The sequence below is a fragment of the Typha latifolia genome, chromosome 8, assembly GCF_019914945.1.
Source record: "Typha latifolia isolate L0001 chromosome 8, TyphaL0001v2, whole genome shotgun sequence".
Classification (NCBI taxonomy): Eukaryota; Viridiplantae; Streptophyta; class Magnoliopsida; order Poales; family Typhaceae; genus Typha; species Typha latifolia.
The window spans coordinates 1,881,444-1,896,187 of NC_133093.1; the positions used below are offsets into that span (position 1 = coordinate 1,881,444).

General features: G+C 42.4%; 1 protein-coding gene across 1 annotated transcript; it reads left to right on the top strand.

Annotated features, from left to right (window-relative positions):
* Positions 1–2,308: 2,308 nt before the first annotated feature.
* Positions 2,309–6,191, top strand: LOC140793920 (DNA damage-binding protein cmr1). Its single transcript, XM_073145691.1, has 4 exons — positions 2,309–3,180; positions 3,768–4,174; positions 4,875–4,973; positions 5,800–6,191. Exons 1-4 carry the CDS (start codon positions 2,482–2,484, stop codon positions 6,011–6,013), a joined length of 1,419 nt encoding a protein of 472 aa, XP_073001792.1. The 5' UTR covers positions 2,309–2,481; the 3' UTR covers positions 6,014–6,191.
* The last annotated feature ends 8,553 nt before the right edge of the window (positions 6,192–14,744 follow it).

Sequence of the window (14,744 nt, forward strand, 5' to 3'; positions counted from 1 at the left end):
TGGTAGTTGAAGTATCCAACATAGACCCCATTTAAGAACTAGTTTGGAAGATGAATTATTTGGGTAGATAAAATTTGTGAGGAAGGTTAGCAGCCAAATGGTTGGACAACTCTTAAAATCTTCACTCTGTTATTCAATAATTGACCAAGGGTCTATTTTAAACACATTAGTTTTTTTTTTATACTAAAAATGCATTAATAAAAAAACATAGCACCCAAAATAATTACATTGTGCTGCCCCTCACGTGTCAGCATACATGAGCCGTCCCACAAGAAGAAGAACACATTATTCTAACATGATTTGCTAACCAGTTTACAGTAAAATTAGATTATCTAAAGATGTAATTAATAATGATCTTGTTGAAAGTACCCATAAGTTGGTGTTTGTCATTGATGATGTTCTTAAGGGTTTTATCTCCCTTATTGGAGTTAAGGGCAATAATAAATTGAAGTAAGTCAGACTCGATAAATTTAATCATGGATTGTTAAGACTTTTAACTTGCTCCAGCTCCTCTCTAAGAGCCCAAGTTTTGGCATTGAACATGGGCAATATCTTTAAAAAGTCAATCTCCTCCTCCCTTACTAATAGCAAAGTCAAAGGACCCGTCGTAATTAAATTTAATCTAATTATGCTTGGGCGAATACCACCCATTAAGTGAAGGAGAAGCTTGCTTTTTAAAAATAATTTTCATACCAGGCTTGAAATAGTCCATAGTCACGATAACTATATTGTTTCAGCCAACATAAGAAGAAACTATTAGAGAATTGGAGTTACATTATTATGATTTTTCTAGAGTTGCCAAAAAGAATTAGTAATAGATAGAAAGAAAGAAACTCTTTTACTCTTTAGAAAGGTGATCACCCTTCTTGAGCCAATCTCATCGTAGCCGTTAAATACCAAAACTAAACATATTGAGATCCTAATTTTGCTTAACAAAATCACACTTTAAAAAGATATGGTCAATAGTCTCAATGTTCTTAGCACAAATGTTACGTAAATGACTGATTGACATACCTTGGCCAAGAAGCTTAGTCTTAGCGAGCAAGTGATTCAATATAAGTTTTTAAAGGAAGATAAGAATACCGGAGGCAATAGATAGTTTCTAGATAACTGCCCATTTGGATCCTCCTTAATTCCAAAGTTAAATTGACTAATAAGTAAAGTATCAACGTTCTTAACTATGGCTACTTTTAAGGTATTCGGCCTAGACTCAAGAGTCCTTGACAGGATAGCACTTGAGATGAGTTTGAAGAATACGATCAAATAAAATAGGGCCAAAACATGTCATTTGTTATGCCAATTGCCCTTATAAATAAATCTAGCCACATCGGCTGTACAAAAATAATGTCATCTTATTAATGTTATATATCAATAATAAAACATTGAACATATTATAACTTTATACACAAAGTATGTATAAATATAAAATTATATAAAGAAAATAATGACCGCAATAAAATTTGATTTGTACTTATCTTATCTAGACCTGAGTAGACATATTACTTGCTAGCACATAGGCTGAATAAAAATAATGTTGATTTATTTAGTGTTATATCTCAATAATAAAATATTAAACTTATTAGAACTCAATTAGAAAAGTACCTATAAATATAAAAATATGTGAAGAAAATAAGCTCAGTGATAAGATTTGATTTGCATTTATCTTATTCGACGCGAGTCTAATATTTTTATCTAATTATAACATAATACTCTAAAATAAATAAATATAAATTAAGGAATAATTTTTTTCGAGGAGATCAACCTTTTATGTTTATGATAAAATGCTAAATATTGTAGTGCTTTACAACCTACGATCTTTATTCGAATTATGAGATGGCCGTCAACTTTAGTCAGCCGAAGACGAGATGCTTACAGTAGCATGGGAGCCGATCCCGTGTGAGTCCGCTATTCTCGCTGAGGGTTGGACCTTCTGTATGAGTTTAGAACCGGTCAAATATCACCTCAAAATAGAGGTGAAATCAGACTCTCTTGAGATGGCGAAGTTTGTAAAGAATGAAGTATGATGTCTATAGATGCTTAGGTCTTTAGTTGCTAAGTGTAAATCAAGATTTTTTTTTTTTTTTTTTTGGGTGTTTGTGGGTCCTTGTGATCTAGTTTCCCTAAAACTATGTAATATCCTTTATTTTGACGCCTCTCCAACTGTGGTTTAAAGAAGAAGTATCTAAAAAGCAGACCCTTTTATATTAAGTTTGGCTCATGAACTATTTAGGTAAATAGGTTTCTTAGGAGACCTAGTATGGTTAAAGATCTCCTCTATTGTGCCACGCGTGCAAATGCCATCATTTCCACCTGTACCAAAATTCTTCCCGCCATTCCTCTTTCCTACCGTTCCCGCCGCCTCTTTCTCCTTGCCCTTTTTCCACCGCTCTAAGCCCTCTCCATCTTCCATCTCTCGCCTCCTTCTCCCTACCTACTTTTACCACTCTCAATACCTTCAGTACCATCTCTCCCTCCCCATTAATGGCTTCCTCCGAAACCTTAACCCCCTACGAGCGCCGCCGCCTCGAGAACATCCGCCGCAACGAGGAGATGATGTCCTCCCTCATGCTCCGCCGCAAAGCCTCCGACTTCTCCTCCTCTCTCAAACGCCCTTCTTCTCCTTCCTCCTCCTCCTCTCCTGATTCTAAGAAACCCAAAAATCCCAAGAAAGCCCAAACCCCCGTCGTCGTTGTCACCCGTCGATCTCTTCGCACCCGCGGCCTCCCACCCGACCAATCCCAGCACTCTGAGCATCCACAACCCCCTTCTCCACCGCCCAATTCGCCTCCTGCACCCCCTTGGAAATCGGGCCCCTTCCCCATCTCCGATGCCTTCGTCGGAGAGGTCGGCTCGTCCTGCAGACGCCTAATTGACGTCATTTTGGGCTCTTCCGGTGAGCCAAGACCGGATTTTGGGGAGGTGGGATTTGATCCAAGGTCGGAGATGGTTCTGGGGCCGGAGAATGTCGCCAAGGTTTTGCCGCAGAGGATATTGACGGTGAAATTCTTGCCTTATGTTGATCGGACGGTGATTGTGTCGGGGGATAAGCTCGGGAATCTTGGGTTTTGGGATGTGGATGGTAGAAGAGAGGGTGGGGATGGTCATGATGAGATGTTTGTTTTTTCTCCTCATAGGGGTCCGGTTTCTGGGATTACAATCCACCCGGCTTCGTCAACAAAGGTATATGATTTGTTTCATTTTCTGTGTTAAGGTGTCGTCTTAAGTATCTTGGCTCAATGTCTCAATTTAGAGAAAATTCTAGGTCACGATGATGTATACACACACACACACATATAAATATGTTAACTATTATTATATAGCAGAAGATACCTTTTCTTTTGTTGATTAACACAGGTTTAAACTTGAGTAGATTTGCACGAAAGAAGTTACTTGTAACTTTTTGGAGGGAATGGAACATGTGTTTAAATAATGACTGGATCCACTGTTAAGCTATATAGACATCCATGCATATGAGGTTGCATCACCAGCTAATTTGGTCAATTAGTCTGTAGCATGGAGGAGGAAGAATCCTCCAGTGTACATTTAAAAATGAGTTGCCTGTTTGGTAGAATTGGTAGAAATTACTCTGCAAGAAGGAAGCAAGTAGTTGGAGATTGTACTTTCTAATCTTATTTATGTACCTCTAGGTAGAGTGAGAGCATTTTATTAAGGTAATTTTTGGTTCTTGCGGTGTGCTGCCGTGATCGATTTGGTTGTGGATCTTTCTCTATTTGATTATTCTTGCATGCTTGATTTTGACCATCCAGATTATCAGTAGCTGCTACGATGGTTTTGTGTGTTTGATGGATACTGAGAAGGAGACCTTCAATATGATCTATTGCAGTGACAATTCTATATTTTCTATTTGCCAATGTCCTCATGATAATAACACATTATATCTTGGAGAGGGATTAGGAGAGCTGAAATCTTTGGATATGAGAGCGGGCAAAGTCACCAGTACCTGGGACTTGCATGAACAAAGAATAAATACAGTAGATTTCAATCCAGAAAACACCAACTTGCTTGCTACAAGTTCAACAGATGGAATGGCTTGCATATGGGACTTGAGAAGTATAAAAAGAAACAGGGTTGAATGCCTGAAGACTGTTCAGCATTGTAGAGCTATTCATTCTGCATATTTTTCACCCAGCGGTAGCTGTCTGGCAACCACAAGGTCTGTGATGTTCTCCGTTTGAAAGAATTTGCATATTATTTTTTGTATATCTATTTATATATTTTAGTGATAAAACATAAATCACATAATTTAATCCAATCTGGAGGTTTTTATTGTATAACTTGAATTCCTGTCCTTTTAACTCCTGCTCCTTGATCATTGCATGATGCTGCCTATTTTGGAGGATAGCAACTGTGAAATTTTTTATATCAATTGAAGCAAAAGAATATATAGGAAAAGTGGATCCAGCAATATATATTTTCAATATCTATTATGCTGCAAAAGCTGGTTAACTTAGATTAAAAGTCTAACCTCATTTTTTGGTCTTAACTGCTGAAAATGAAAATCAATATATTTTCTCATACACCTTTCTGAGGAAATATTAGCCTAGTGTGGTTGTCCATTAATCTGGATGAAAAATTAGTTCTGCATCTACCCTCTTTCCTCTTGCTGTGCCACCTTGGATATATGCATTGTCTGTCAGGTTTCTATACTTCAGAATTTTGTTACCGTACTTGTTCACTGCTTATGCGAGAGATCTTTTTTTTTTACTTGAAGAACTACATTTCAACAAAGGATAACTCCTGCAAAATACATGCCTGCTGATAATAGAAGGAATTTCAGAGAAGCAAAAGAAATTTGTTCCAAGTGCAGCATATATCCTTCTCAATTTCTTTTAACTTTTCTAAGTTTCTTGCAGTTATGATAATAGAGTTGGGATTCTGACTGGGACCAACTTTGACGATCAAAGGATGATTAAGCATAATAATAAGACTGGTAAATGGTTATCATCATTCAGGTACGCCTTTCTGTTGTTGTCAACATTTAATCTAATCACTTCGAAGTTTTTTGAACTATACTTGTTGGAGAGAATCATCTTTACTGAATTGCTCATGGACTGGCTACTATAAGAATAGGATTATAGCTGTCAGAAAGCAAGTTTCCTGGCGTAATTGGGCTTATTCTTTTCTAATCTGATGGATGCTTTCATTGAAATATCTCCCTTGTAAGGAGTTGTTCTATACAGATCACATCTTATAGTCCCATTGTAGTAATGAGCCGTATGTTTGAATGAATCTATCCCCATAAAAGTTGTTTCATATTGCATCTTATGTTCGAATGGTTCATGTGATGAAACTGAAATGAAGAACTGGAAATATCTATTCTTGTTTTAATCTAATCAAGGCCACAAATAGTGCATGTTAGAGAAAATGAGTGTTTTAATCTTCTAGATGGTCATAATATTTATGATCTCATCTTTTCTATATTGAGCAGCAACTAGAAACTAGATTCCAGAGCATGAAATCGTTTAAAAGAGGCTCTTAATTAAGAAAGGATTAGAACCTCTTGTCTTTTATGTCATGATTTTCTTACAGGCTGTTCACTCTGCTAGTCTAGTGTCAAAATTTGTATGGTATGTGACAAACAGTTCAAGATTGAGAGCTTGTAAAAACATTTAAATTTTGTACCTCTCACTCTGCATACTTGGCTCATTATTCAGTTTGATAAGCCCAGGTTTATTCATTTTGAATTTCTGCTGAAAAAATAGGATTGGTGTGCTTTGATATCTATTACATTATTAGCTTGCAAAAAATAAATAATTAAATAATGAACTCCGTTGGCAGGGCAATCTGGGGTTGGGATGACTCCTATCTTTATCTGGGCAATATGAAAAGGGCAGTTGATATTATCTCTATCAACAAATTAGCTATAACTTCTTTAGAAAGCGAGCATATGACGTCGATCCCATGCCGGTTTGCTGCCCATCCATACAAACAGGGTTCTCTTGCTTCTGCCACTGCCGGTGGAAAGGTTTATCTCTGGAGAAAACTATGCTGATCATAAGAACGTTAACCAAGCTAACAGTTGATGAAATGTGAGCCCCAGTGCTACTTTTGTAATCTGAGCAGTAACATGCAGTGTATTCATTTTGTGTCATGGTGATGAATAGAGGTTGAGAGTTGGACAGACTAATTCTTACAAGAGTTGAAAGAGGTCGAGATTTTGGATTTGGGAAGATACTGTGCATCCAGTGGCTTTTCTTCTTTCTTTCCTTGCATATTGACCTTCTGATCTGATGGCCATCAGTAGCATGATGGTTGTTTGCTCTGCCGTAAAGCATTTGAAGTTCTGCCTCAGATTAATTAATGACCTGTGGAAGTTCGCCTCAGGATAGACATAACATGATTCAAGGCATATAATTCATCTAAACCTACTTTTATTTTATAACCAGCCAAGGCATATCATTCATCTAGACCTACTTTTATTTTATAACCAGCCATGGCCTGAGGTAAGAATTGCTCTAAACTAATATACCGTGAGATTTCTGGGACGGTAATATCTAATGAAAGAGTAGTAATATAGGTCCTTAACAAGGCCTTTTTATAATGTTGTTGATGTCTACTGTGCGAGAGAGAGTAGGAAAAGAAAAGGAAAGCTAAATTTATTATCGACTGAAATTGAATGAAAGCTAGATGAACTCATTTGAGAATTTTAAGAGTATCACAAATAACAACCTATATTTGGATTATCTTATCATACTCGAACCAACGGATACGGTTTTTCCACGAGGAATCTTTGTGTCCTTGTCTCCGGAAGCAGAAATTTTGAAATATAGGAGTATAAAGAATTTTGAAATAGGAGTATAAAGGTAGTTAGAGGGATGAGGTACGATGAAGAGAAGAAGCATGCTCATCACCTTTCTTATGCGAGAGATTGTTTGTCAAACATCCTATCGCCATCAATGCGAGGCATCACGTTAGGGGATTTATAAGTGATTTCTCTCGCGTGGCGATATGGGTTCTCTAGGAGTTCCATGCAACCGCTTCTATTATGGATTTGCTTGGAATAGATCCTCTCCTTCAAACCTATCTTCGGAGGTCTCGTCGATCCCTTGGGTAATGTCACCATTGCTGATCATTGGATTTAGTGGTCTCACCCAAAGGGTGAACCTCGGGTCAGCTCTATCTAAAGTTTCTCCTCCTCGTGGCGCTGGAGATCTGATTGGGGGTGGAGGGAGATTTGAAGACTTAGGGTTGCTCCCAAGGTTAGAACCTTCTGCTGGAAGGCATCTCGACGAGGCTGCTCCTTAGGTAGACTAAGGCTGGGGGCGGAGAATAATTGTTGTCTCTGTGGGCTCTTCAAGGAATCTGTAGAGCATCTACTGTATACTTGTTGGTACAACCTAGAGGTCTGAGGTGTGTTGATGAAGCGATAGATGGTGTTACGCCATGCAATGGCCTTCAATGGCCATTGCATGGAAACAACGCCATGCAATGGCCTTCGGGGGAGAAGTTGTTTAGCCTAAGGTGGGGGACGCATAGGACCATCAAGCTGCCGGAGGACTACTGGCAAGAGGGTGTCAAACCTCCTAAGCAGCATACCGACCGGGTGCAAATTAGTTGGAAAATCCTCGACCTGGGGTAGTGCAAGCTAAATATGGATGACTCTACTCCAGTAGTCCAGTGGACGGTCTACCAGGTGATCGGAGGATGGTGGGCTTGCATTGGACGAAGAGGCCAGGGCTCTTTGGCAGGGTCTTCGGGTTGCAAATGGCCAAGGCCCATGCCTACTCTAAGTTGGCAACTGAGATGGAGTCCTTGGAGCTTGTTCAGCTCTTGAATAAGGGGAGGGTGAGGTCTTGCTGGATTTGGGCAGTAATGGCGGAGTGCTCTTCCTTGATGGAGGGATTTTTATTAGAATATTTTTTTTTGCATATATAGTCTTTGAAATCTCTTATTTCCTTGTACACTCCTGTAAAATTGATTGTTTGATATACCCCTAAAAATATATGTTATTTGGATAGATACCCTTCCAATTACTTATCCAAATAAGTCTCAATAATGTAATAAAAAGACAAAATACCTTTAACTAAGAGAAATATGTAAAAACTAGAATAAAGATACTTTTTCTTTTTCTTTTTCTTTTTATATTATTAAAATTTAATGATTAATTAAATCTAAGTGATCTATGCAAAAAAAAAAATAGGAGTTTTAAATAGTAAACATATAAAAACTGTCTTTTGAGGGATATACATGCGCTGGTATCAACTTTACCCAATTTTCTATCTTATTTTCTACCCAATTTAAAAATAAATTAAGCTGATTTCATATCCTATTTAATGCCAAAGGATTTCTCATATTATGATCGTGCAAACTTTTATCCAAATAAAACAAGATCGTGGAAATTCTGCCTCATCTTTCATCAAAGTTGGAGAGCTACTAAATCCCATAACATTAGAGCATTTAATTATAAAATAATAAAAATATAGGATGCTATTTAGAAATTTCCCTTAAAACACTTAGCTTTTGTGTAGATACTCTCAAAACCTTTTTTTTTTATTTAAAAAAATGAACACCCATCAAATGTTTCATTAAAATTTCATCAAGCTAATGGTCGTAAATTTTTTATGTAATTAATAATATGTTTCAAAATAAGTTTTCTTAAAGGTGTAAACAAGGAATTTGTTGGGTGTTCACAAGGTGTTGTTCTTATAGAGATTCAAACTTTTTTTTTTTTTTGAGTAAAATGAGCTGTATTCAGCTAATATCCGAGCCCCCCAAGGCTAGTCTTGAGAGTCCCGAGAGAGGAGATTACAAAATTCTTGGCCAAAAGGGCCAGAAGGCCCGAGAATACAAATTGCACTAGACTCACGGCCTTGGCTAGCTGCCCAATCAGCTAGTCTATTGGTCTCTCTACTTACATGCACGTATTTGACTTCACTAAGCTCTAATGTCATTTACATGCAGTCCGCCTCTATTTGCATAATTCTCCACGGACATTTCGATTCTTTCCTTAGAATTTTCATTGCCTGTAGGCAGTTCGATTCAACCATGACTCTGCTCCATCTCTCCACCTGGCTCAGCCCCATCCTTATAGCCCATAGTTCTACATGGAGCGGGGACTCGGGCGGCGCTAGCTCCCACGCAGCCAACACAATGGCACCAGATGCCTGCCTAACTATTATACCTGCACCGCTTTGACTCGCTGCCTGTACGTAGGACCTGTCTGCATTCAATTTCACCTAGCCCACCTTCGGTGGTTGCTATCTGGTCGGCTGTTTGGTGGCGGGGTGTGGCGATTTGTTTGGTTCCAGCCAATAGTCTGAAGCTAGCGCTGCCGCAAGTCGGGCTACCACCGGAGTTGGGACAGCAGTGCCACCAAAGGCAGCGATGTTCCTTTGCTTCCAAATTATCTAGAGCGTAATCGCAATGAGGCCTTTGGTTCAGAGGCTATTGTTGACAGCATCGTCCATTAGCCAATCCTGCTTCACTTGAACACAACCAAGCTTATATTCCTTCTTTGTCTCCATCCAAACACCCTTCGCGTAACCACACTCAGAAAAGGTGTGATGACATTTCCTCATGGTGGCCGTAGAGGATGCAGCTCGTGTTTGGCCTTATCCGAAGCTTGTAGGGGAGATCATTCGTAGGTAGTCTATTCCAAAACAATTTCCAATAGAATAGCCAAATTCTAGGTGCAACAGGTAGCAACTATAGTTTGCGCCACCTGTCCCAATACTCTTGCCTAGGCGGCTTAAGGTATGTATAAATGGATTTAGTAGTAGGCTCGCCCAATGTGTGTGGCTCCCAAATCCACCTGTCCTCTATGTTGGGGTCACCCAATTCGGTAGTCTCAATACTAAAGGCCAGCTCCCACCCGCCATGGCTCAGGATTCTAGCCTTGCTCCATCTCTGACCATTCTTGACCGCTGCCACTGTTAGATTGGTGTCCAGCAGCTCAGGGTGCATGACTCTTGGTTGACTACTCCATGGGATGGCTAACAACCAAGGCTTCAAAGCTGCTTTGGTGGTGTGACCGTTACCCACTAGTTTGTGACATTCATCTTTTTTAATAGTAGCAGCATGCTTGATGGCACGCCAGAGCTAGGACGCTGTAGTTAGAGTTGAGTTGTCCCACGGGTCAAGTTGTCCGTATTTTGCCAGTAGGATCTTTACCCAAGGCACGTTAGCTTGGTTGAGCACTTTGAACAGGAGCTTGCCATGGTGTGCCGTCCTGGTTTCCCTCAGGCTTCTAACTACCAACCCAACTTCCTTTCGGGGTCTCGTCACCACATCCCAACTGATCAGATGGATGCCCCGCCCCTCTGTCTTATTCCAGAGAAATGATCTGGCCCTCTTTGTAATCTCCTCAAGCAGCGAGTCCGGGATCCATGTGCTGCCTAACCAATATGAGAGAATTGCCATCAAGGTTGAGTTAACCAATGTTGACCACCCCGCCGTGGATCTACGCTTCCATTTCGCCAGTTTATGATCAACCTGGTCCAGTAGGTATTGGTGCTGGCGTACATTGATTCTCTTGCCAGAAATCAAGACTCTGAGGTACATGAATGGTATGGATGCAATTCTTAGCTCGTGCACCTCACTGATTTGCACCCCTACATTAGCTTCAAGGTTTCGAGAGAGATAGAGATTAGACTTTTCATAGTTAACCTTTTGGTTGGTGATAGTCAAGTATTGGCTGAGGCACTATTTGATGCTTTCCACACTTGAGGGTGTGGCCTCCACCGTGAGTAGCAGGTCATCAGCATAGAGTAGGTGTGTTAAGTGGGCTTCACCAGATTGGAAACCCCTCAACTTGCCGGAGAGCGTTTTCTCTTCTAGCAGCCCAGTGAGGACTTGCGACACGAGAATAAAGAGGTAGGCAATAGTGGGTCGCCCTGCCGCAGGCCTCGATGCGGATGGATCCATCGTGACGGCGCACCGTTCAACAAGATGGCAAATCTAGGGGAGGAGATACATGCACGAATCCATTTTCATCAGAATTGCGGGAATCCCATGCTGAGCAGGGTTCCCTCTACCGCCTCCTAGCACAATCGATCATACGCCTTTTCCATGTCCAACTTCACCATCATCATTGGTGAGGCGTATTTGGCGGACATCATCGAGTGTGCTATTTCTTGCGCCACCAACGTGTTATCCAAAATGTGTCGGTCTTGGACAAACGCTGCTTGCTCAGGCTCGACGAGCTTGGGAAGGAGGTTCTTGAGCCATCCGGCTAGAATCCGGGAGATGACTTTGTATGCCACATTGCATAGAGCAATAGGCCTGTAGTCCTTCACTCAGGTTGGATGTTCTCTCTTTGGCACCAGCGTAATGAATGTTTGTCCCTATCTGGAGGGTAGCAAAGTCAAAGTGAAGAATTGTTTCATTGCTCGACATAAGCTCTCCCCCATGTAGGGCTAGAATCGCACATAAACCTCTGCTTGGAGCCCGTCCGGACCCGGCGCTTTCCCAATGGGGAGACTCCACAACACCTCCTTGATCTCCTCATTTGTTACAAGCACAACTAGCTCATTAGCTTCTTCATTAGAGATAGAAGGAAGTTCCGGCCACTCGACGGGAGCTGAGCTATTGGTAGCATTGGGTCCCCACAGCTTCTCGTAGGACTCCGTAAAAACCCCCTCAGTTTGATCAGGCTCTTGCACCCACAGCTCATCGTCTTGGAAGACCCCGGGGATGTGGTTGCGCTGGCGACGGATGGTAACTGAGAGATGAAAGAACTTGGAGTTGTGGTCTCCCCTCTGAACCCATCTCAGACGAGGCCTCTGGAGCCACTTCAGGTTGAGTTGTCGATTGAGGGCAGTCTTGTAATTATATAGACTTCTTAGGGTATGAAGGTCCGAGTTGCCGAGGAGGCCATGTGCGTCTCTCGCTTCTAGCTCCAGGATGTCCTTCTCCACATTGCGGATGTTGGTTTTTGGGCTACTGAGGTCTTCACGGTTCCACTTCCGTAGTAGTGCACGTTGCATGGAGCTGACATGGTGATAGAAGCCATGCAGAGGTCCCCCACGTGCATTACTCTACCAAGCTTCCTTGACCAGCGGCTCACAATTCTCATATTCAAGCCAGAATAGTTCAAACCAGAATGGTCTGGTGAGACTTTGCACTGAGGTCAGAATAGCGAACAAGATAGGGGCATGGTTCGATGCAGCTCGATCCAAGTGACACACCTTGCTGAGAGGGTTCGCCATAACCCAAGCAGCATTGTTGTGCACCCTATCAAGCCGGACCTAGATACTCTTATCTCCTTGTTGATTGTTACACTAGGTGAATGGCACGCATTCATAGCCCAAGTCATAAAGGCCTGTGCAATCGACAAAAGCCGCGAAGGCTTGGCACTTTGGCCCGAGCTCAATCGTTTTGCAATTTTGTTTTTCATGGTTGTAAAGGAAGGTGTTGAAATCTCTGACCACCACCCAAGGAAGATCAGTTTGGGAGGCGACACAAAGCAATTCCTCCCAGAGCTCCTGTTGAGCAGCAAGGTGGTTGCTGGCGTATACGACCGACCACATCCAGGTTGCGCCAGTCCGGTTAATCACCACCAGGTGGGCGGCTAACTGAGAAATCCCATAGTATCTACCCAGACCATGGTAGATTGCCATAGTACAATGATACCACCAAAAACTCCGATGGCTAGTAAGGCAAATCAAGACCAGTTGCGTCCCAAGGCTTTGACCACCTAGCCGGAGGCTTTCTAGTTGGTGTGAGTTTCTAAGAGCACAAAGACATCTAGCCTATGCTCTTTTGCAAGAACCCTGCAACGGTCAAGCGTTTCTTTCTTCCTTGCTCCTTTGCAATTTCAAAATATTGCACTTATCATGAAAACAAATGTAAGAATAGAGGAAAGTCAGGCAATCCTCCCCCTCTTGGAGGCATGCACCGACTGGCAGTCCTTCACCTCAGTAGTATTGAGGCCTTCTATTTCCATCTCTCCAGCTTCTCCTTGGGATCCACCGGTATAGGGTACAAGGGTAGATGAGGCTGTCACCTCATCCAATGCCATGACATCATCCTTGGTACACTACACCCTCATTAGACCTTTCATGAGATCATTAGTCACTCCTTCATGTGCTGCTAGCCGGGTGAGTCCCGACGCCAGTTCCGGGTAGGCTCGAGTATTAGCGACCCCTAATGGATGATATCTTTTGGGTAGGCTTTTCCCCCACTATTTTTCACGTAAGCCGTTCTGGCGACCCTATCATGTCGAGAGCCTAGCTTGATTGATGCTATTTATTATGGCCTTCCCTTTTTCAGGGACCGGCACCTTTGTCGCGATCCCATTGGTAGCTGCTGCACTTTCTTCTCACTGCCTGCATAGGCATGTAGCGTCCTCTTGCCCAAGGAGACATTTACTATTATCTCATTGGTCTCCCTATGAACGCTACCTCGACTTAGTTCATAGGTTGGCACAGATGTCGAGCTAGCTTCACTTGTAGTTCCCTCCTTGCTAGTGTTACGTGAGCAGCTTGGCTCAACTTGGGGTTCCACCGCCTTCCCTTTTTTGTTTGACTTCTCATGGCCTGGTATGGACGTTTTGTTAGGTCCCTCTTTGATCTGCGAGTGTTTTTGGCTCTGCGCGGCATGTTGTTAGGCTCAGCAGACCCCTTTCCCTTCCCCAGATTTTCTCCCGTGTGAGCTGATTTCCTAGGAATCTTAGATTCACCTGTTTTGGCGATGAATCGAGCACCAGTTCCTGGAGGCACATGCTGCATGGCAGCCGGGTTTCTAGAAGCATGAAACTATCGGCTCTAAGCATCCCCCGAGCTGGCCCTACCTTTCCCTATCAGTGGATTTGTCTGACTCTTGCATTGGACTATGCACTAGGATCCAAACGTCGAGTAGTCCTCCGCCTGTTGGCCGGTGGCCACGCCAAGTTCAACTTGCACAAGACTTGGTTCCGCTTCCTCCTTTGTTCCCTCCTTGCCAACCTCCCCACCGGCTACTCCACATTTGTCCGCTTTGTGGCCTATCTTGCCACACAGGTAGTAGAAGGTAGGAATTGCTCTCATAGACCACTTGTTGATCAACTTGATCCTCCTTTGGCCCGAGCCAAAATGCCATTTTGAGAGGTGTCTGCAGGTCCACTTCAATGCATACACGCGCAAACTGCTGCACGTGTGATCTAGAGTTGTTTCATCTACACATAGAGGCGTTCCAAAGTACGCAGCCACCGAAATTAGCACTTCAAGCTCCCAATATTCCTTGGGCAGGTTATGGAGTTGTATCCCTACTGGAACCGTTGTGAAGGTCTCCGGGGTTGGTCTAAAGTTGTTCTTCTAGGGAATAAGGCTGAGGACTTTACCAAGGATTGTCCATGGTCCGTTGGATAGCACATAAGTAAGATCTTCCTCCTTCTCAAACCTGAACACATAATATCCATTCACCATATCCAAGACTGAGAAGCCCTTAATCCCGTTCCATAGTTTTGCTAGTATTTGCTTCAGCCTGGGTAGAGGAAAACCCTTCCCCAAGAACCTACCAAACAGAGAGAGCTTCTTCCATCTTGCTCTGCATTTTTCAAGGATCTCAAGAAGCCACCACCACTGAGTCCATCATTTGCGCTCTAATCTTGGCCAGGATTTCCGCTGGGATTGCACCAGTACCAGCCCTAGATTTCCTCGTCTCTACAGCTACTGATGCCCATGTCCTTCGTGCGCCACCCGGCTTAGTCACCTTTGACGACGATGCCCGCCGAAAATGAACATCTTCTCCGCCTACTGGCACGGGGTTTTCTGTCGTCGAGCCCATTCTTCATGCATAGAGATTCA

Excerpts from the sequence above, each read along its gene's own strand:
- LOC140793920 (XM_073145691.1), top strand. The coding sequence starts at position 2,482 with ATGGCTTCCTCCGAAACCTTAACCCCCTACGAGCGCCGCCGCCTCGAG. Across the intron at positions 3,181-3,767 it reads ACCCGGCTTCGTCAACAAAG|ATTATCAGTAGCTGCTACGA; the intron begins GTATATGATTTG and ends TTGACCATCCAG. Across the intron at positions 4,175-4,874 it reads AGCTGTCTGGCAACCACAAG|TTATGATAATAGAGTTGGGA; the intron begins GTCTGTGATGTT and ends AGTTTCTTGCAG.